At 44.9% G+C, this 23,451-nt stretch overlaps 1 protein-coding gene across 2 annotated transcripts in view; it reads right to left on the bottom strand.

Moving 5' to 3' along the window:
* Positions 1-23,451, bottom strand: part of tyk2 (tyrosine kinase 2) — an 88,359-nt gene that overhangs the window by 36,336 nt on the left and 28,572 nt on the right. Inside the window, exons 2-7 of one of the 2 annotated variants that reach the window (XM_041177000.1) lie at positions 17,804-17,888; positions 7,443-7,644; positions 6,683-6,806; positions 5,977-6,118; positions 3,310-3,473; positions 2,179-2,557 (exon numbers count right to left, since the gene is read on the bottom strand). In XM_041177000.1, coding sequence (XP_041032934.1) covers positions 2,179-2,557; positions 3,310-3,473; positions 5,977-6,118; positions 6,683-6,806; positions 7,443-7,623 — 990 coding nt within the window. In that variant the 5' untranslated portion in view covers positions 7,624-7,644; positions 17,804-17,888. The remainder of the gene's footprint in view (positions 1-2,178; positions 2,558-3,309; positions 3,474-5,976; positions 6,119-6,682; positions 6,807-7,442; positions 7,645-17,803; positions 17,889-23,451) is intronic. The other variant, XM_041177002.1, reaches the window with a different exon arrangement.

The following is a 23,451-nucleotide window of genomic DNA, read 5'->3' on the forward strand; positions in this document are numbered from 1 at the left end:
GAAATTTACAAGCAGTTAGAATTGCCTGGTCCTACCTGTTTAGACTATTTTCCATGCATCTGGGCAGTGTCCTTAAAGGGATAGCTCTGGTTAGCAATAAAAATGTCAGATCACAGGCTACTACTGGTGACAACACAGTCATCAATAATCTGATGGTATTTGACAAGCCATTACCTGCAGCTTCTGGAAGCAGCAGTACAAGGCTAAGAAACATCAGCCTGACAGCCTGTGCTCAAACAGCATTTCAGAAACATTAACACAATTCTCACTGGAAGGCTGACATAGTAATTGACTGTAGACTGTATGTGTATCAATGAGCGAGGCATTGAGCTATATGGACTAGAAAGGTCCAGGTTAATTCCCAATTCTGAGCAGTGCAAAGCAGCGCTGCAACTGGACTCAACGTCTTGGAGTGAGAAGAGTGGATAAAAACACCACGATTCCAGCTCCCAAGTGCCACTGCTGCCCACAGCCATGAAATGCACATGCGTAGACACTGCTTAAGAGCAAGACTGGGCTGGGCTGCAATAATTTCCCCATCCACTACCATCAAAGTAATAGCCTGCAGGCTCACATTATGTCAGCTTGCACGTGTGTGTGCAGATAGGCAGTCAGTGCCAATGGAATTGCATGTCAGCCTCTATCATCAGGAGGGGTGCAAGATCAGGGGACGAAAATAATATCCAAACACAGCAGGGGGAAGAAAACCGGAGGGAACATCACGACATTCATCTCTCAAATAGCCCCAGCAGCCAGCTGTATAAAGGCACATGGGGAGACACAAATCAATAAATGTTGTGGAGAGAACACGGCAGGGATAATGGGAAAACAACTTAAAAGTGCTACTTGAATATAAAGGATAAGATATTGTCATTCCAGCAACTGGACACCAGCATCTCAGTGACATCCTGAATTCCTGAGAGATACAGGAGGAGAGGATGTACGGCTCATCAGATTTCTATTTGCCTGGAGTCTACATGTACCACAGGAATTCTGTGTTCTATTACGTACTGCCACATTGCTGTTGATCTATTTGATATCTTTTTCTGACAGCAGGGGAACTGCAGTAGCGTGTTCATTTTTGCAAGGAATCCTCAGGGAGCACTTCAGTAATTGTAGAGAACCCCCTAGTGCTGGATTCCCAAGCAGCACGCCACTATTTACAGGGCGTCCGCAGGAAGCAGGCCACTATTAAAAGGGTGTCCGCGGGGAGAGCACCAGTATTTGCCAGGGGTCCAGGAGAGCGTGTCAGTATTTACAAGGATCACCAGGGAGTGTGGCAGTATTTGAGGGCAGTCCCTGGGGCGTGTATCAGTATTGCAGGGGATCCCTGGGAAGTAGGTCAGTGTCAGTACTTGCAGGGGATCCCTGGGAAGTATGTCAGTGTCAGTACTTGCAGGGGATCCCTGGGAAGTATGTCAGTGTCAGTATCTGCATGGGATCCCCCGGGAGTGTGGCTGCATTTGCAGGGTTCACTGGGCAGTGTGTCTGCATTTAAAGGGGGCATCCCGGGGAGTGTGCCAGTATTTTCAAAGGATCCCCGGGGAGTGTGTATTTGCAGGGGATCCCTGGTGACAATTCCTGGGGGCGAGTGTGTCAGTAATTGCTGTGGATCCCTGGGGTGTGTGCCAGTACTTACAAGGGATACCGGGGAGTGTGTCAGTATTTGCAGGGGATTCCCGGGGAGTGAGTCAGTATTTGCAGGGGATTCCCGGGGAGTGAGTCAGTATTTGCAGGGTATCCCTGGGGGGTGTGTCAGTATTTACAGGAAGTCCTGGTGAGTGTGTCAGCATTTACCGAGGATTCCCGGGGAATGTATCAGGATTTACAGGGTATCGGGGTGGGGGGGGTGCAGTGTCAGGATTTACAGGGAGTCCCGCTAAGTGCGTCAATATTTACAGGGAGCTGAATGGGTCAGTGTGCGCAGGTGCCTCATAGAAACTAAGATTCCAAAACCAGAGGCTCATTCTGAGAAAAAGGAGAAATAAATAAATAAAACATTAGCTAAATCGTTCACATTTAACCCAAATGGACAGAACAAAGATCAAAAGGTTTACCATGTCCTCTGCAGACAGGGTAATTTGGAACATGTTGGTTATATGTAATATCTTATTAATATACAACTCTGCTTGGCATCATGCACCCCACCCCAACCCCTGCACTATAGCCAGTGTTCACCTTTTTCGGTATCCTCCACTGAATTCCCTCTGTCCCCATCACCAGCACTTCATGTTCCTGAGTATCCACTGTTGGAAGGAAGATATCCTCTGTGGTCTTCACATAATACCGATTGTTTATGTAAGGGGTCCTGCTACTTTCTGGAAGCACCTCCAAATACGGAACGCGGAAGATCTCGCCTCCAAAGTTGGTGCAAAGATTCTCCAAAGTAGACAGGTATTTGAACATAATGTCGTGCTGGATCACCTTCCCAGAGCTAACCGCAGGCAACTGGAAGCTCCTCACAAACTTTCGGAAACCGCGTTTAAGCCGGATCTTGGTCAGGGTGTTACACTTGTCTATTTTTGCACGGAATGCCTTCGGGATGCACCTCTTAAAGCTGATAAAGAGAAGAGTAGGGAAAGGAAGCCAATTAGAGTCAACATCTCACAGAACCTTTCAAATGATAACAAGCCAGTAATGGCATCTCACTGCCACCAATCCCACCAGACACCTCTTAATCTGTCTATCTGTCTTTCAGATATGGGCAGGCTTGCCATAATTTAACATATAAAAACATAATTCAGAATTTTCTGTTTATTTCCCCTCTCCGTCTGCCTCACCCTCTCGCCTGCCGCCTGCCCCCCACCACCACCACCCCCATCCACTTCCATTACCTCTATCTGGGGAGGGAGCAGAAACCGAAAAAGGGAGTAAGCAAATATATGAAGGGGAGACGCATGTACAACAACATTGAGCCAACTTTTACCCCTGCACACAATGTACAAACGTCCAATTCCAACTTTACTTCCTGATCAACCCTATCTTGCTCCCCAACTACTCTCTACGCTGTTGGTCCTGCACGGTGACCTGTCACTGCTCATCTGCAATTCTCAATGAAGAAAGCTTCTCAATGTTGCCCCCTTCCTGCTTCCTCACCCACCTCCCTAAAACTGGAAAACACAACACCACTCCACTCCACTTCATACTCAAGTTGGTATCCATATCACTTTTAAACACCTCAAGTGGTTCTCCATCGTCTGGGCTGTTGCACATGTACACACCTTTATTTGAAGGCATTTTGTCATGTCAAGAGGACCACGACAAACTGATCATGCATTCAGACCAACTTGAGCATGCCTTTTCACACACCTTACTTCCTTGGCCACTTCGCTAAGCGAACGATTACTCTGGGCTGCAATGTATGAAAGATGCAGGACAGCCATTCCCAGGCTCTCATTTTGGAAGACATGTACATCCTGCTCGTGCTGCGGCTCTCGGAGTGGAGCAAATCCATTAATAAAATCGTGTTTACCCTGAAAACACACAAACAGCACTGGTCAGTTGCTTCTGATAACATCGGCACAGCGGTTTCATAGGTGGACTGCCAATGCTAAAAAGCATCTTAATCGCAACTCTTTATTTTGACGCACCCAACTGGCTGTTGTTCTATCAGCAGCAGCTGGTTTAGCACAGCAAGATCCTACAAACAATGATGACTGACAAGCTCATCTATTTTGATGATATCTGTCTGAGGGGCTAGTTTGGGTCTAATCTGCAGCAGAACCCCATGCTTTTCTCAAACTGAGCTGAATGACAGCAACATTCCAATTAAAAGGTGCCACAACTCTGGTAATGTAGCACTCCCTCAGTACAGCACTGGAGGGTCTGCGTGGATAGTGTGCTCAGAGGAATTGCCTGGGCAGAATGCGAAGGAAGCTTTTCAATCAAAAGAAAGAATAATTTACAAGAAACAAGCAGCAGGCATGGATAACTAATAGCAGCTGGAGAGCTGTGGATGGGGGAAAAAAGAGGGAACGTCAAACAAAATTATCTATGTCTTTAAAGACTTTACATTGCACTGAAAGAGAGGTGGGGAAACAAACAACCAATTTAGGTTAGTCAGTCTGAATATTTCCCTGTGACCCTCTGCTGGAAAGGAGCACATGTGAGCACTGGGTGAGAATAAGAGAGGTGGATCTGATAGATCCCACAGTCTCAGTGTCTGGAAACACTCATTGTCAAAGGTCACACACAAAGCAAATATGTCTGCAGACTTTTGGGGGAGATGGGGGCAGTGATGTCACTGGATTAGTAATCCAGAGGCCCAGGATACTGCTCTGGGGACATGGGTTCAAATCCCACCATGGCAGCTGATAGGATTTAAATTCAATTATGAAATCTGGAATTGAAAGCTAGTCTCAATTTTTTTTTCATTCGTTGTTGCAGGATGTGGGCTTCGCTGGCTAGGCTAGAATTTATTGCCCATCCGTAATTGCCCTAGAGAAGGTGGTGGTGAGCTGCCTTCTTAAGCCACTGCAATCCATGTGGTGTAGGTACACCCACAGTGATGTTAAGGAGGGAGTTCTAGGATTTTAAACCAGCGACAGTGAAGGAACGGTGATATATTTCCAAGTCAGGATGGTGAACGACTTGGAGGGGAACTTCCAGGCGGTCGCGTTCCATGTGTCTGCTACCCTTGTCCTACTAGATGGTAGCCATTGTGGGTTTGGAAGGTGCTGCCTAAGTAGCCTTGGTGAGTTTCTGCAGTGCATCTTGTAGATGGTACACACACTGCTGCCACTATGACCATGAAACTGTCCATTGTTGTAAAAATCCATCTGGTTCACTAAAGTGCCTTAGGGAAGGACTCAGGGTCAAAATCCTGGAACTCCTTCCCTAACAGCACTGTGGGTTATACCTACACCACATGGACTGCAGCGGTTCAAGGCGGCATTTCACCATCACTTTCTCGAAGGCAATTAGGGATGGGCAGTAAATGCTGACCCACCCAGCTATGCCCATATCCCATGGATGAATAAAAAAAGGAAAACCTTACCTGGACAACTTTACATGTGACTTCAATGTGGTTGACTCTTAACCGCCATCTGAAATGGCCTAGCATTGCCACTCAGTTCAAGAGCAATTAGGGATGGACATCAAATGCTGGACTTGCCAGCAACTCCCCTATCCCATGAACAAATAAAGAAACACAACTATATAACTGTAGTGATCAATATGGTCGTGGAAAATACCTTCACATAATGGGTTGAGAGAACTCCAGAAGATGGAGAATCAACTGAGGAGTTTAAAAGTAAGATGGATACTGGCCTGGCAAGTAAGAGTCTGAAGTGATGAGGGAAAAGGGTTAACAATGGGGATTAAATGAATGAAGAACTGCCATGACTAACAAAAGGGTGGAGCACCATCAGTGGGCCAGAGGACTTGTACTTATGGTGACCATTTGGGCAAGATACTGAAAAGCTGACAGTGGAACTCAGCCAGAGTCAATGCCCTTCTGAAAATAAAGGCAACATATACACAAGCATCTAGCATAAATAAAACAGCCAATTTTAAAAGTAGCCTGGCAGAAAATCTCTGATTCAGCAAGTTCACAGGTAACATATTGATCATGAATACATTCAATATTCCTTGCAATCAAAGTTGTGATATTGTACAGGGCTGGGCTGTTTGACAGTTCATAAATGTACGTTTAATTCAAGATCAGAAAAGCCTTCATTTAAAAAAAAAATCACCAATCACAATAAAGTCAAGAAAAGCTGCCAGAATGAGATGTGTCTCAGAAGGTAAGTTTTTGATCAATGCTCTGCACACACAGCCACAGTTAAAAGCATGAAAGAGAAGTTACCATGAGCACCACTAGCAAGGGTCAGGGAGCACAGTAACTGCCAGTGATAACACCTGGCATAGAGGAAACTGAAGGCACAGGGCGTTTTATCTGCATCTCTCTCCTTTCCCACCTCCCACACTCCACCCCCACCCCCAAACGTGCACTACAGGAAGCTTTACAAGACCCACCTGTGCGAAGATGTAATTGAGTGACATGTGGTCAAACAGAGGGCTGCCTTGGTCAAGTTTCTCATGGTCATTCTTTTTCGGCATCCATCGGTATACCCGAGGCTCCTTTTCAGTCATGCCATGCCAATTCTTGAAATAAAACCTGCAAGACAGAAGGCACAACAATTATGCAAATACAAGATTTGCTGATGCCAGGCCTGTGTGTTCAAACACTGTCTAATTGTTACAGCTCCCTGCTATTGGCTGCAATTAGTGATAGGTGAGGCTCAGAAGAGTCAATGAACAGGGAGGTGGCTCATTGAGAATTAAAGTAGAAAACATTGGGACTGCTCAGGAGATCGGTCAGAGAAAGGTGAGAAATATTTAGATTAAGTTTCCCAAGTCAAAATACTGACTGAATTGCTGCTCGTTTCTTTTTAACCTCTGTCATGAGAGTATTTCCTCTTCCCCATCACACTAACATTCTCACACTTATCATGAAATCAGGTGGTGCGATTTATATAAAAAATGCTGAAAGATTTGAAATCACTGTGCAGGGTCTCAGTGTTGGGTCCCAAGGTCCCAATGTTGGTCTCAGCAAGCTCTAATTTTATTTCTAACAGTATGTATTGTTTGGCAGGATTCGACTACACTAATGGTGGACCTGTGAGCAAAGCGTAGTACGAAGTATACAGCATACATACAGCACTGAACACAGTATACATACCTCATGCGGTAGTGCAGAGTCAGACGCAGGTCCTTATCAATCTTGAAGATGTGATTTGGAGGAAACCAAAGGTTCTCTTTTAAGTCACAAAGCGCATACAAGTTGTGGCACAGCGGGGAAATGGCTTTAAAAAAAACACACAAATAAAACTAGGTTGTGCTTTCAATTCTCTCTTTGGATAATCAGTGTTGCTTTGGGGCTGAGGAGCCTGCAAGGTAGCATACCCGGCTATGAGGTTTGGCACAGAGATTAATAATTGTGGCAGCCTCAGCCTGGAGACCTCCTGGACACTAAGGATTACTGACCAGCCCCTGAATGGACCAGAGTGTCGAGTGCTCACTGTGGGCTGTGAAGCTCACTATTCTGCTCCAGATAAACCTGCAAGCCAGCACTCCAATAAGTCTGACAATCCCAGCTGGACAAGCACCAGGGCCGAGGCTCCGCTGTGGAACACAATGCGATTAACAACCAATTAAACTCCAGCAATATTCTCCCCAGCTACACTTGGAGGTCCCTAATCCCTGGCCTGGGCCATTCCACACCAGGGGTAGCAGCCCTATTCCTGCCCCAATTATAATTAGCCAACACAGGACTCGGTAGAGGGCCTTCCTGTTCTCTATGTCTCAGTATCACTCTGGGGGTGCATTAGCCCTACAGCACTGAGGCAAATACCTCCAACTTGACGAAGACATTTATTGAAAAAAGCTAAAATCTATAAACAGGCCAGCAACACTGAAGAAAGAATTAAAGGCTTCCTTACAGCATTTCTGTGCTGCCATAATGCAAACGTCCTCTGCAACCAACTCCCCTTCAGTAAAAACAAGATCCTGCGTTCCTTCATTTGACCAGTACAGGTGCACCCTCAAACCTGGACCTGCTGAAGAATGGCATCCATCCAGCTGAGAGTCAGAGTGCGTCATGGTGCAGGGACACAGTGCCATGTTTCCAATTCAACATCCAGTCTGCAGAGAGAGAGAGAGAGGGACACACATCAGATTTAGAAGATAGAGTCACAAGGACAGATTTTACCATAGTTATTAAGTACCAGTTAAGGCTCAGTGGGTAGCATAACAAAGAGCAATGAGATGGTGGTTGAGGAATGAATGTGTACTTGGAAACCCACCCCCTCCCTGTTCTTCAAATAGCATCTGTCTGAACCAGGCCTTCGGTTATATGGGGCATTAACCCAAGCGGGCACCAATGCCTGTGCAGCCTCCCTCAGTACTGCCACTGAAATGTTAGCCATTATGTGCTCAAGAACTCAAGTACAACTTGAAGCCACAACGCTCCTGCATAGTGGTGACTACAGGGGGGTGAAAAGATTCTGTTTGCTGTAGTTTATAGAGCAGGGGTGGGGAACCCTCGGCCCACTGCACCTTTTCATCCTGCCCGAGGGGAGGTTTCAAAATCCAGTCTCCCCCCCCCCATCCCCCGACTGTGGGCTGCACTCTGGGTCAGCCGCCGCCATACTCGGACACCTGAGCCCCTGCTGCAGTCACCTGAGGCCCAGACTGTGGGAAGAGAACGAGACCCTGAGATCCAGGAGCTGCCGATTGGGTGGTGAAGTGAGAGTAACTTTGGGGGGGGGGGGGGGGGGGGGGCAGGGGGGTCGCGTGGCAGAGAAAGAGAGCGGGACACCAGGCTCCATTGGCAGCTCACCCCTTCTCCCAGCACCATTGGTGTCCCAGGACAGGGGCTCAGCCCCTGCAGACTGAGGAAAAGGTCCAGGCTTCAGGCCCAGGTGCAGCCTCAGATTAGGAGTTGGCCAGAGCCCTGCCCTCAGCTGATTTGGGGGTGAAACAAAGTGGGAAAGGAAAGAGAGAGAGACAGTCAGAGGAAATGGGAAAGGAAAGCAAGTAAAAAGTTGAGCTGAATTTCAGCAGTGTTGTGATTGAGACACAGAAACTGTGCTATTAAGGAAAAGCAAACCCATCTATCACATTAAAGCAATAGGTGAGTTGAACATTTCAGACTGATTTTGTCTGTGATTGTTTGGTGTAGTTTTTAAAAGTTCTGTTTAAATACATTTTGTTGCTATAATTTGTAGAGGCTCAGTTTAAATCAATTCTGTTTTGTGTACCTTTTACAGGCTCTGTTTAAATAGATTGTTTAAATAGATTGTTTGGTATAATTTGTGAAGGTTCTGTTTAAATATATCTTGTTTTGCTTTAGTTTATTGGGACTCTGATTAAATAGAGGCTCTACAAACAACAGCAAACAATGTCTAAGCAGCCCACACAAACTACAGTAAACAGAATCTATTTAAAGAGGCTCAACAAACTACAGCAAACCAGTTGTATTACCTATATTCATACCTCCTGTGAAAGCAGCATTCCTGCTCTCACACATCCCTATAGAATGATTGGAAGTCTTACCATGTTACAAGTACGATATAAATGCAAGTTATTGCTGCTGACTCCCCATTATGCCTTCATTCTCTAACTACCCCAATAATCTCCTCATGCCTGGCAAAACCCCTCATCCCCAAACTCGTTCTCTGACTCTTGTATCTTACACATTTCCCTTCCAATCAACCCACCATTGCCAGCTAAGCCTTCAGCCACCTTGACTCTCTGGAATTCCTCTCCATTTCAATCTCCTTTAAAATGCTTCCTGTTTGATCTAAGTTTTGGTCATCCTGACCCTGAACTTCGGGGCTCAGCATGTGTTTCTCATCAAGCCTCTGAAGTACCTTGAGATGGGTTTTGACAATAACGACGCTGCTTCAAAACAAGTTTTGCCATTGTTGGGGCTTGTTTCTTTGATGTGAGAAATAAAGGTGGGAGGGTAAGTCAACTGAAGATTTCAACCATAAAATAAGACATTTTTTTTCCAGACTAGAAGTCAGTTAATTAAAGACAAAATAAGATTTAGAACAGCAACTGACAAGGAATGAAATTATAACTCTAGCTGGAATTAAAGCTAATTATTACCCAGCAGAATATGAGCAATTTGTGGTTTTGAAAGGAACTATCGAGGGGAACAGGGTGGATGTACGAGGCAAAGATTGTAATTCCAGATGAGTTTAAAAACGGAAAAGAGATCAATGGTTAAGGCAGTGGCAACCTGTTACATCCAAAATCTCCGTTTTTAAAAAATTATTCTTTCATGGGACGAGGGTGTCACTGGCAAGGCCAGCAGTTATTGTCCATCGCTAATTGCCCTTCAAATGAGTGACTTGCTCGGCCATTTCAGAGCACAGTTAAGAGTCAACCACTTAGCTGTGGATCTGGACCCACATGTAGGCCTGGCTAGGTAAGGCTGGCAGATTTCCTTCCCTAAAGGACATTAATGCACCAGATGGGTGATCAAATAAGTTACATACACTTTACAGATACTCTTAAGGGGAGGTGGTGACAGTGGCATTGTGGTAATATTGTTACACTAGCAATCCAGACCCCCAGGCTAATGCTTTGGTGGTTCAAATCCCACCACGGCAGCTGTTGGAATTTAAATTCAATTAATTAAAAAATCTGGAACTAAAAACTAGTATCGGCAGTAGTCAACATGAACCCATTGTCAACTGTTGGAAGAATCCATCTGGTCCATTAATGCCCTTTAGGGAAGGAAATCTGCTGGTCTGGCCTCTCAGTAGCATCAAACCACTAAGTCTAAAAGGAATGAAACCAGATGAACCACTGGAAACAACAACAGCACACCCAGCCCTGTCGACCCTGCAAAGTCCTACTTCCTAACATCTGGGGGCTTGTACCAAAATTGGGAGTGTTGTCTCACAGATGAGTCAAACCTAACATAGTCATACTCAGAGTCATATCTTACAGAAAATGTCCCAGACACCACCATCACCATCCCTGGGTATGTCCTGTCCCACCGACAAGATAGACCCACCAGAGGTAGCAGCACAATGGCATACAGGTGGGAGGGAGTGGGCTTGAGTCTTCAACATCGACTCAGGGCCCCTTCAAAGTCTCATGGCATCAGATCAAACAAGGGCAAAGAAATTACCTGCTCATTACCACCTATTCCCAACACCCGCCCCACTTCAGCTGATGAATCAGTACCCCTCCATGTTGAACACCACCTGGCAGAGCCACTAAGGGTGGCAGGGGCACAAAATGTACTCTTGGTGGGAGGGCTTCAATGTCCATTACCAAGAGCGGCTCAGTAGCACCACTACTGGCCAAGCCCTAAAGGACATAGGTGCTAGACCGGGTCAGCAGCAGGTGGTGAGGGAACCAAGAGGAAAAAACCTACTTGACCTCATTCTTATGAATTTACCTGCCGCAGATGCATCTGTTCATGACAACATTGGTAGGAGTGACTACTGCACAATCCCGTGATCACACTGAGGATACCCTCCATCATACTGTGTGGCACTATTGTGGGGGAGTCCAGAACCAGGGGTCACAGTCTGAGGATCTGGGGTAGACCATTTAGGAATGAGATGAGGAGAAATTTCTTCACCCAGAGAGTGGTGAGCCTATGGAATTCGTTACCACAGAAAGTAGTTGAGACCAAAACATTGCATGCTTTCAAGAAGGAGTTAGATATAGCTCTTGGAGCGAAAGGGATCAAAGGATATGGGGAGAAAGCGGGAGCAGGCTATTGAGTTGGAAGATCAGCCATGATCATAATGAATGGCGGAGCAGGCTCGAAGGGCCAAATGGCCTACTCCTGCTCCTAGTTTCTAAGTTTCTATGCCAAATCGGATAGATTTTTAAAAGATCTATCAACTCAAAACTAGGCATCCATGAGGCGCTGTGGGCCATTAGCAGCAGCAGAATTGTACTCAACCCCAACCTGTAAACTCATGGCTCAGCATATCCCCCACTCTAACATTATCAAGAAGCCGGGGATCAACCCTAGTTCAATGAAGAGTGCAGGCAGGCATACCTAAAAACGAGGTCAACCTGGTGAAGCTACAACAAAGGAATATTTGTAAGCCAAACAGAGAAAACAGCATGCAATAGACAGAGCTAAGTGATTCCACAACCGCTCTGCAGACCTGCTACATCCAGTTGTGAATGGAGGTGGACAATTAAACAACTCACTGGGAAGAGGCTTCACAAATATCCCCATCCTCAATGATGGAGGAGACCAGGTCATCAGTGCAAAAGATAAGGCTGAAGCATTCGCAACAATCTTCAGTCAGAAGTGCCAAGAGCATGATCCATTCGGCCTCCTCCTGAGGTCCCCAGCATCACAGATGCAATTCTTCAGCCAATTAGATTCACTCCATGTGTTATCAAGAAATGGCTGAAGGCACTGGATACTGCAAAGACTACGGACACTGACAACATTCCGGCAACAGTACTGAAGACTTGTGTTCCATAACTTGCCATGCCCCAGGCCAAGCTATTGCAACACTGGCATCTATTGGGCAGTGTGGAAATTTACCCAGGTATCTCCTGTCCACAAAAAGCAGGACAATTCCAACCCGGCCAATTACCACCCCATCAGTAAAATAATGGAAGGGGTCAGCAGCAGTGCTATCAAGTGGCACTTGGTCAGCAATAGCATGCTCATTGACGCCCAGTTTGGGTTCCGCCAGGGCCACATAGGTGCTAGGCAATGACCATCTCCAACAAGAGAGAATCCAACCATATCCCCTTGACATTCAATGGCATTATTATTACTGAATCACCCACTAACAACATTCCAGGGGTTACCATTGACCAGAAACTAAACTAGACCAGCCTTATAAATACAGTGGCTACAAGAGCAGGTCAGAGGCTGGGAATCCTGCAGCGAGTAACTCACCTCCTGACTCCTCAAAGCCTGTCCACCATCTGCAAGGAATATGTCAGGAGTGTGACAGAATACTCTCCTCTAACCACAAGGAGCTCGACACCATCCGCTTTCAACATTTACTCCTTCCACCATCAATGCACAGTGGCAGCAGCGTGTACCATCTACAAGATGCACTGTAGTAACTCACCAAGGCTCCTTCAATAGCACCTTCCAACCCTGCATCCTCTGCCATCTAAAAGGACAAGGGCAGCAGAGGAACACCACCACCTGCAAGTTCTCCAAGCCACACACCATCTTGATTTGGAATATCGCCATTCCTTCACTGACACTGGGTCAAATTCGTGGAACTCCCTTCACAACAGCACTGTAGTTGTACCTACACAACATGCTGGGACCAGTGTCCAGGCAAACGAATAACTAGGGCTGTAGAGAGGGCTTTCAATTAAATAGAGGTAGGGAGGGTTCTGGAGAGGGGATACGTAGGCTTACAAAGCAAAAGGATATGACAGCATTGCAGGGCAGAGATTTAGGTAATGATACCCAGAGTGTGACAGGAAAGGACAGAGTGTACAAACAAAAAAAAGCAACAAACAGGGTCAAAGGGGGGAAAATAGTAAAAAGGTAAAATTAATGGCTCTTTACTTAAATGCACGTAATATTCAGAACAAAATAAATGAATTAATGGCACAAATAGAGGTTAATGGGTATGATCTTATAGCCATTACAGAGACATAGTTATAAGGAGATCAAAGCAGGGAACTAAATATTCAGTGGTCTGTGACTTTTCGAAAGGACAGGCAGGAAAGGGTGGTGGGGTAGCTTTGTTAGTATGAGATGGAATAAATACAATAGCAAGAAATAATCTTGGATCGCAAGATGTAGAATCCATATGAGTGGAGGTAAGAAATAACAAGGGGAAGGAGACACTGGTGGGAGTAAACTATAGGCCCCCTAACAGTAGCTATATTATAGGGCAGAGAATAAATCAGGAGATAATGTGAGCATGTAAAAAAGGCAGTACATTAATCACAGGTGACTTTACTCTTCATGTAGGTTAGAAAAATCAAATTGGCAGAGGTAGCTACAAACAAGAATTCATCAAGTATATTTGGGACAGTTTCCTTCAACAATATATCGTGGGTCCAACCAGGGATCAGGCTATTTTGAATCTGTTAATATAAAATGAAGCAGGTTTAATAAATTATCTCAGAGTAAAAGATTCCCTAGGAAACAGTGACCATAACATGGTAGAATTTAGCATTCAGTTTGAGATGAGAAACTTGGGTCGGAAACAACTGTGCTAAACTTAAATAAGGGTAATTACAAAAAAATGAAGGCAGGGTTGGCTGGAGTGGACTGGGAAAGGAGTTTAGCAGAAAGACGGCTGATGAACAATGGCAAATGTTTAAGAAAATAGTTCATGACTCACTTCCCAGTGAGGAAGGAGAATTCTAGGAAGGGAATAAACCAAGGAAGCTAAGGATTGTATCAAATTAAAAGAAAAAATGTACAATATGGCAAAGATTAGTGGTAAGCCAGAGAATTGGGAAAGTTTTAAAAACCAACAGAAGATGATGGAAAAAGTAATAAAGAGGGAGAAAATAAACTTTGAGGGTAAACTAGCAAGTAATATAAAAACAGACAGTAAGAGCTTCTTTAAATATATAAAAAGGAAGAGAGAGGCCAAAGTGAACATTGGCCCCTTGGAGAATGAGGCTGGGGAAATAATAATGGGGAACCAGGAAATGGCAGAGTTGAATAAGTACTTAGCATCAGTCTTCATGATAGAAGACATTAATAGCATTCCAAAAATGCTATTAATCAAGGGGCAAAATTTGGGGGGGGGGGGGGGGGGGGAAGAGAGAGAAGGGTGCAGGGAGGAAGAAATAAATACAATAACTATCACTAGGGAAAAAGCACTGGGGAAACTAATGGGGCTAGAGGTTGATAAGTCACCAGGACCTGATGGGTTGCATCCTAGCATATTTAAGGAAGTAGCAACAGAGATAATGGATGCACTGGTAGTGATTTTCCAAGAATCCATAGATTCTGGAAAAGTCCCAGAGGATTGGAAAACTGCCAATGTAACACCCTTATTTAAAAAGAGACACAAAAAAAACAGGTGACTAAAATCCAGTCAGCTTAACATCTGTCATTGGGAAAAATGTTGAAGTCTATTATAAAGGATGTAACAGCAGAGCATTTAGAAATGCATAATATAATAATCAAGCAGAGTCAGCATGCCTTCATGAAGGGGAAATCATGCCTGACAAATTTATTAGAATTCTTTGAGGAGGTGACAAGCAGAATAGATAAAGAGGAACCAATAGATGTAATCTATTCGAATTTCCAAAAGACATTTGATAAGGTACCGCACATAAGGCTACTTAATAAATCCATGATGTTGGGGGTAGTATGTTAGCATGGACAGCGGATTAGCTAACTAATAGAAGCCAGAGTTGGGAAAAGGGGTGCATTTTCAGGATGGCAACCTGTAACTAGTGGAGTGCCACAGGGATCAGTGCTGGGGCCACAATTAATTGCAATGTATGTTAATGACTTAGATGAGGGAAGTGAATGTACTACTGCCAACTTTGCGGATGTCACAAAAATAGGTGGGAAGGCAAGTAGTGAGGATGACACAGAGTCCACAGAGGGATATAGAGGTTAAGTGAGTGGGCAAAAGCTTGGCAGATAGAATATAATGTGGGAAATTGTGAGGTTATGCACCTTGGCAGGAAGAAGAGGAGCTGAATATTATTTAACTGGTGAAAGACTGCAGAAAGCTGCAGCACAAAGGGATTTGGGGGTCCTCATGCATGAACCACAAAAAGCTAGCATACAAGTTCAGCTGGTAATAGGTAAGGCAAATGGAATGTGGGCCTTTATTCCAAAGGGAATGGAGTATAAAAATAGGGAAGTCTTGCTAAAACTATACAAGGCACTAGTTAGACCACACTCAGACTCAGGCATTTGCAGCACAGAAGGCGGCCATTCAGCCCATCGTGTCCACACCAGTCAACAAAGATCTGACGATCCTAATCCCATTTCCAGCGCCTGGCCCATAGCCCTGGAGGCTATGGGCAATGCAAGTGAATATTTAAATGTTACGAGAGAATCTGACCTCGAATACCATGAACTGTTTTGGTCACTTTATCTAAGGAAAGATATAATGGCATTGGAAGCAGTTCAGAGAAAGTTCACTGGGTTGATCCCAGGTATGGAGGGATTTTCTTATGAGGAGAGGTTGAGTAGGTTGCGCCTGTACTCATTGGAGTTTAGAAGAATGAGAGGCGACCTTACTGAAACATACAAGATTCTTAGGGGGCTTGACAGGGTAGATGCTGAGAGGTTGTTTTCTCTTGTGGGAGAGTCTAGGGCCAGAAGGCATAATCTCAGAGTAAGGAGTCACCCATTTAAAACAGAGATGAGGAGGAATTTCTTCTCTCAGGGGGTAGTTAATCTATGGAATTCTTCACTGCAGAGAGCTGTAGAGGCTGGGTCAATATGTATATTCAAGGCTGAGATAGGCAGATTTTTAATCAGTAAGGGAATAAAGAGTTATGGGGAAAAGGCAGGAAAGTTGAGGATCAGATCAGCCATGATCTTATTGAATGGCAGAGCAGACTCGATGGGCCAAATGGCCTATTTCTGCTCCTGCGTCTTATAGTCTTATTACATGGACTGCAGCAGTTCAAGGAAGTGGCTCACCACCACCTTTTCAAGGGCAATTAGGGATGGGCAATAAATGCTGGCCTAGCCAGCAATGCCCACTTTGTGAAATAATAAGCAGATCCTAAATTCTCAAATATGGAAAGTAAATGGAATCTTGCATACCAATGCAAAATATTGCAGAGGCTGGAAATCTGAAAAAATAAAAATTACTGGGAAAATTCAGCAGGTCTGGCAGCATCTGTGGAGACTTATACAGAGTTAACGTTTCAAGTTGAATACAACGTTTCTTCGGAACAGGTTAGGATCAGAACCGTTTCAATGAGAGGTCACCTCAAACTGAAAGGTTAACTCCTTTTCTCTCTGCAGCTGCTGCCAGCCCAGCTAAGTATTTCCAGCATTTTTTGTTATCATTGGAGTCTTGTATAATGTCAGCCATCCTTCGTTCCATGAGTAATATGGAGGTGCTCTTTTAGGCCCATACAACACACCAGCAAAAGCATTTGTTTCATCAGACCATATTTCTACTTGTTACAATATCTCTCAAGACTAGGCAGCACAGTGGTACAACAACCTGCATTAATATAGCATCTTCAACAGAGTAAGATGTCCCAAAATGTTTCACACAAGTAATTACAAACAAGATTTGACACCAAGCCACATAAGGCGATATTAGGGTAGGTCAATAAAGGTCGACCAAAGAGGAAGGGTTTTAAGGAGATCTTAAAGTAGAGAAAGAGGTAGAGCAGCAAAGAAGTTGAGGAAGGGAATTCCAGAGATAAAGGCCCAGGCACCTAAAAGCATGGCCGCCAATTGTGGAGTAATTAAAATCGGGGATGCATAAGGGGGAAGAATTGGAGGAAGGGCAATATATTGTCGGGCTGACTATAGAGAGAGGGAGGGGTGAGACCATGGAGGAATTTGAAAACAAGCTGAGAATTTTAAAATGAGGCATTAGTGGTCAAAAGTCTTGTGTCAAATGCTATTAACTTTCCAGTTATAAGGTGCATTGACACCGAGGTGACTTGGGAACATGGAACAGGAACTTCCCATTTTGGAACAGAAAGCAGAGTAAAAGGACAAGTCATGAACCCAAAGCACTTTAGTTTTAACTGCACACATGCATTTAGCTCTTCCTGAGCTCCATTTCATTAAGCTCTCTCAGTCAGTTTCCCTGACAAATTTATATCCTCCCTCAGCAACCTTTCCTTCTTTCTCTCTTTCCTCCTCTCCTGAAGGCACTAACCTCTGCTGGACTATCAACACACAGGAACTGATAGTCCTTCATTCCCTCACAGCTGCAATTTCCTGTGAGCCTGAATAATAAGGCTATCACCCTTGGCCCTAATCCTGCCCTTATAGCACATCCAATCACAAGCATATATTCCACCACAAAGAACAGAAGGATCTCTGGCTGAGTTTTCTATTAATCCCTGACAGGTTTACTGAAGTCCAGTGTAGCACCTCTGCTGCTGCCCTGGCTGAAATCAGTTGACTCAACACAGATCAAGGGTTGAACCTGGGGTCTTGTTTATCTGCTCGGCTCAGTTTGCACAGTACATTTGTCACGGACTACGGAAGTCTTTGGGAAAGATGCAAACAAGTCTTTTAGTTCAATCCAAAATACTAAAGGATTATCAGGACAGAGGAAATCAGACAGATAGGAACAAGGTGCTAACTGTGTAATCCATTCTTGAAAAGGTTTCTCAAAACCCTGAAGTTCCACAGCATACTTACTGTTTGTTGGGAGAAAGATGACATTATGAGCAGTGGTTGCAGGAAACTCAGGTAACGCCTCAAAAAGACTGCACTTTTTCTTGAGCTGCAAAACCAAAATATGATCATCATCACTGCTGTAATAGAATGGGCGCTTGACAATGCATGTATGCTGTTACTTCACAAGGTTTGAATGTTACACATGCCCCTGCCGCAGTCACTTCAGTCTGACAACACGCAGGTCAAGCAAATAAGAGAACGGCACATTGGCAATGTGCTAGAGCGTCATCAATTTCTGGAACACTTCAAACAACCATGATTCAGCATCTTCAATCATCAAAACTCCAAATGAAATTCCTTTTACGTTCCACCATCTGATCACTGGGGCGTTAATCAGCTCACAGGCCACCAGGGTTCTGGGGCAAGGTTCACAACATTCAGCTCCCCAGCCAAACCTAGCCCTCTTAAAGACACTGCTTCACATACTATCTGAAGGGATGTGGTCTAAAAATCAGCAGATGCTGAGGTCTATCAGAGACTAATATCCACTGAGTAGCAGCTGCTTGTAAATTCCCAGCTTCTGTCCTCAGGAAGAGGTCAGGTTATTAAGCTCAGAAAAAGCAGTAACGTCTAACTAGCTTTCTTCTTTTATTCATGTACTTTTGTTGCTCTGAAATGTGATGAAAGAAAGACCTTTAAAAGCAAAGTTGCTGTAGCATTTCTCATCAGTCAGATTAATATGGATAAAAACAAAAAACTGCAGATGCTGGAAATCGAAAACAAAAACACCTGGAAAAACTCAGCAGGTCTGGCAGCACCTGTGGAAGGGAGCACAGTTAACGTTTCAAGTCCACATGACTCTTCAACAGAACTAATATGGACATACTGTTCCTCCAATGAGAGTATTATTTAACTGCTAATTTGAAGCAGCATCTCAGTTCACAAAATCAAATTAATGAGATCTCGTTTAACTTCTTTTGAAGCTTCAGAACTTGGCTGCTTGTATCCAATCTCATACCATCATTCACCATCCCAGTGCTCACACCCAGCTACATCTGGATATTGGTAGTGTGGACATGAGAGTGAAGAGGCATGATGCCCAGGTAAAGATCTGACAATTCATGCACCAATATTTGTGGAACTTAACATAACTACACTGAAGAGGAAGCTGCAGCAGTACTTGTGGGAGAAAGGATGGGAAGTATACGCTGATGGGGTGAGACGAATTAAAGTGGGGGGAGGCTTTCACTAGACACCACAACAGGCCAGTTGGGTAAAATGTCTTATTTCTGTGTTGTAAATTCTATGTATGCCATTGTCCTCTGCCCTTTTGCCTCTACCCTGCTCCCTTCATCCACCATTAATCGCCATGCCATCAGCCATCTATGCCCTACACCCTGGAATTCACTCTATAAATCTCTGCCTCCAATCTTAAAACTCACTTCGTTCATCCCATTCTAATGTCTTTCTTTGCCTTAGCAATCTTTATCTGTTTCCTTTTCTGTGAAGAGCCTTGGGATGTTTGTCTACATTAAAGGTCCTATATAAATAATATTTGGTGTTGTTTACATCATAATCTTATATTTTTGCCTTATAAAAAGTGACTTGAGGACACTTAGATGCTTTTTCGAAAGGCAATTCACTCAGATGACAGATGTCAAAAGGTCACCTTTATTCCTATGATACTTGGAGTATATTGGATAGTTATGTGCCTTATAGGAGCAGTTTCCCTATTAGTGGAAAACCTTCTGTGCATATTGCTCACAGCAAGTCAGTACCTTGGGTAAGAAAGTCAGAAACATTACATGTAAAGTGTAGCTATGTATGCTTTTGTGGCAATTAAAAAAATCAATATAACTACCATTCAGTCCTGGATTTTTCCTCAAATTCTTATTCTCCAATTTGCTCTGGGCATACCTTCTTTAGTGACAATTACCTGGAAATGCATTTAATCTGAAAAGTGGTTGATATGATCACTAATGTGGGACTTCTGTCAGAATTTTTTTCAAATCAGGTTTCCCCTCCAATATAATATTTCTACACTGCAAGTTTTGACCATTTTCATAACCTTTGTCCATATTTTTCTGATCTATATTGAAATACAATGCCATAAGTCAAGCTGTCAACTTGAACTGGTGACTTTGACTTCAATGTTAATTCCCTGAAGAATTATGTGAAACTATTCCAAAGCTCATGATCTCCTTATATCTATAAGTTTACATTTAAAAAGCTACTTTCACAATCCTTTTTAAAACCACAAGTGTTGATCATTAAACCAAAGGTGAAACTGCAGTGGCATTTAAGTTGTAAGCCGATGTTTAGTATCCCACAAGAGTTACTTTGTCTTTTTAAATCTTCAATGAGCCAGGCCTGCAGTGTATAAGCCAAACCAAGCAGCACCATCTTAGTTTCATAATGTCATGTGGCAGTCGCTGGATGAGTAGATGCTGCTTCTAATAAATGGTTAACAGGCTGGATACTGCTGCCTTGCCTGGAGCAAGTAAGATGGAAAATTTGATGCTAAAATGGATTCTTATCGGTTCTGAAGAGGAGTCATACTAGACTCGAAATATTAACTCTGTTTCTCTCTCCACAGATGCTGCCAGACCTGCTGAGTTTCTCCAGCACTTAACTTTTATTCCTTATATGTTGTATCATAAACGGCCACTTCACTAATTATACATCAATATAATCTGTTGTGTCTTAGCACGTCCTTATATTTCTTTTTTTTAAAATCCAGAGCTAGTTTCAATGTTGAAGGAGCATTGGCTTCCCAAAAGACTTGTTTTCCAAACTCTAATACGGCATCAGAATGACGCACAACTTTGGCTGTCTTGCTTATCAAAGTAAAGACGTCCAAAAGAACCATTGCTCACCTCCAGTGAGGCATGAATGAGTCACTGATTGTGGGTCCACGTTCCACTTCAAAGACTTGAGTACATGATTTAGGCGAACACCCACAGTGAAGTGCTGTGCCTTCAGATGAGATATTAAACCAAGTCCCCTATTTGCCCTTCCCGCTGGACATCAGAGAGGCCATGGCATTATTTTGAAGAGGAGCGATGTCCTGAGGCCAACACATATCCTTCTACCAACATCACTAAAAAAAGATTATCTAGTCATTGTCACATAGCTGTTTGTAGGAGCTTGCTGCATGCAAATTGGTTGATGGGTTTCCCTACATTACAAATAAACTACAGTTCAAAACTTCATTTAAAACTACTTTATTGGCAAACACACACCTTGGGGGACCCAGAGGTCATTAAAGATATGATCTAGATCGTTTAAAATCACTGGATTTAGGTAGGTGACAATTGGGAGAATTCAGTTGCTCTGGCTTTAGTATTTCCGGCCTAGCAAGGTTCTTAACTTTCTTTTACACAAAGTTAAGCACAACGGGGCAGATGGGAATGAAGATCAGATGTACCATTTCATAACATTAATGAAAAACTAAAAATGAAGTGTGGGAAACTTGCCCCTTACAGTCTATTTTTTTCCTTTATTCTTTCATGGGATGTGGGCGTCGCTGGCAAAGCCAACATTTGTTGCCCATACTAAATTGCCCTTGAACTGAGTGGCTTGCTAGGCCATTTCAGATGGCAGGTAAGAGCCAACCGCATTGCTGTGGGTCTGGAGTCACATGTCGACCACAACAGGCAGAGATGGCAGATTTCTCTCTCTTAAGGGTATTGGTGAACCAGATAGGTTTTTATGACAATTGGTGATAGTTTCATGGTCATTACTGAGACTAGCTTTCAATTCCAGATTTATTAATTGAATTCAAATTCCACGAGCTGCCTGGAGAATTTGAATCCATGACCCCTGGGGATTAGCCTCAGCCTCTGAATTACTAGTCTGGTAACATTACCACTACGCCAAGTCCCCTAGGATACTTTTGTCCAACGTCTGTCAGTATGTGTGTTACATTGTGCTGTAGTCTATGACCAACTGGGTGTAGCCCCACCCGCCCCACACCCCGTCCCATCTATCCTAATTTGCTTATTTAATTGAGAAATCTGGATGATATATGAAGGCACATACTTCACCAAAGTTAAAAAGAGTAAACCTGAATCACAGAATTTATAGCCCACAGGACAGCAATTCAGTTAAGTGTGTGAGTGTTAGTCAGCACTCTACTCCATTCTCACATTGCTACCCTTTCTCAGTATACTTCCCTACCAGCTGCTATGTTCTCTGGCTCTATAGCCATCGGTACTATAGCATTTCTTGTTCTAACAACTTCCCACATACAAAAAGGGTTTTCTAATATTTCCTACCCAACCCCTGCTCTTGCAAAGATAATCCTCAGTCTTATGCCCCTTGGTACCAATCCACCAACCAGTGGAAACGTCTTTTCACTATTCACTCTTTCAAAGCCTTTTATAATTTTTCAAAACCTTTATTGGGCTCTCCCTTAACTTTTTGTGCTCCAGTAAATAAAGTGGCAACTTTTTTGGCACTTTCTCCCGGCTCCAATCAAAGTGCACTATGTGACTCTGAAACCTTTCCTACATACGTTTGTTCAGAACAAAGTGATTTGTGGCACTAATCTAGAGTTTCAAAAGACAAAAAGGCGGAAGGGAGCAGGGGAGGCGGGAGGGGGTAGGGAAGGTGGGAGGGGAGGAGGGGAGGAGGGGGGGGAGGCGGGAGGGGGGAGGGAAGGCGGGAGGAGAGGCGGGAGGGGAGGCAGGAGGGAAGGCGGGAGGAGAGGCGGGAGGGGAGGCAGGAGGGGGGAGGGAAGGCGGGAGGGAAGGCGGGAGGGGAGGCAGGAGGGGGGAGGGAAGGCGGGAGGGGGGAGGGAAGGCGGGAGGGAAGGCGGGAGGGAAGGCGGGAGGGAAGGCGGGAGGGAAGGCGGGAGGGAAGGCGGGAGGGAAGGCGGGAGGGAAGGCGGGAGGGAAGGCGGGAGGGAAGGCGGGAGGGAAGGCGGGAGGGAAGGCGGGAGGGAAGGCGGGAGGGAAGGCGGGAGGGAAGGCGGGAGGGAAGGCGGGAGGGGGGAGGGAAGGCGGGAGGGAGGGGGAGGGAAGGCGGGAGGGAAGGCGGGAGGGAAGGCGGGAGGGAAGGCGGGAGGGAGGGGAGGGAAGGCGGGAGGGAGGGAGGGAAGGCGGGAGGGAAGGCGGGAGGGAAGGCGGGAGGGAAGGCGGGAGGGAAGGCGGGAGGGAAGGCGGGAGGGAAGGCGGGAGGGAAGGCGGGAGGGAAGGCGGGAGGGAAGGCGGGAGGGAAGGCGGGAGGGGGGAGGGCGGGAGGGAGGGGGAGGGGGGAGGGAAGGCGGGAGGGGAGGGGGAGGGGAGGGGGAGGGGAGGGGGAGGGGGAGGGGATGGGGAGGGGAGGGGGAGGGGAGGGGGAGGGGAGGCGGGAGGGGGAGGGAAGGAGGGAGGGGAGGCTGAAGAGGGGAGGCTAAAAGAGTCAAGATGACTGTTCTGCAGTTCTTGGAAAGAATAGTTTGTCTTGATTTCAACACCATGAGGATCTATTGAGAAAGAGCATGGGGATGATTTAGAAGAAGCAAGACAGGTCACGTCCCGAAGAACAAAAGGTCACTGATAAAAATCAAACCGACACAAGGATTGCAACAGACAAAAGAAAACTCCTGACAGGAACTAATCACAGCCTTATCAATAATAGGTGAGTAAGGAGGCTCAGTCAATCAAAAAGGAATGAACAGTTTACCT

The sequence above is a fragment of the Carcharodon carcharias genome, chromosome 30, assembly GCF_017639515.1.
Source record: "Carcharodon carcharias isolate sCarCar2 chromosome 30, sCarCar2.pri, whole genome shotgun sequence".
NCBI classification, from domain to species: Eukaryota; Metazoa; Chordata; class Chondrichthyes; order Lamniformes; family Lamnidae; genus Carcharodon; species Carcharodon carcharias.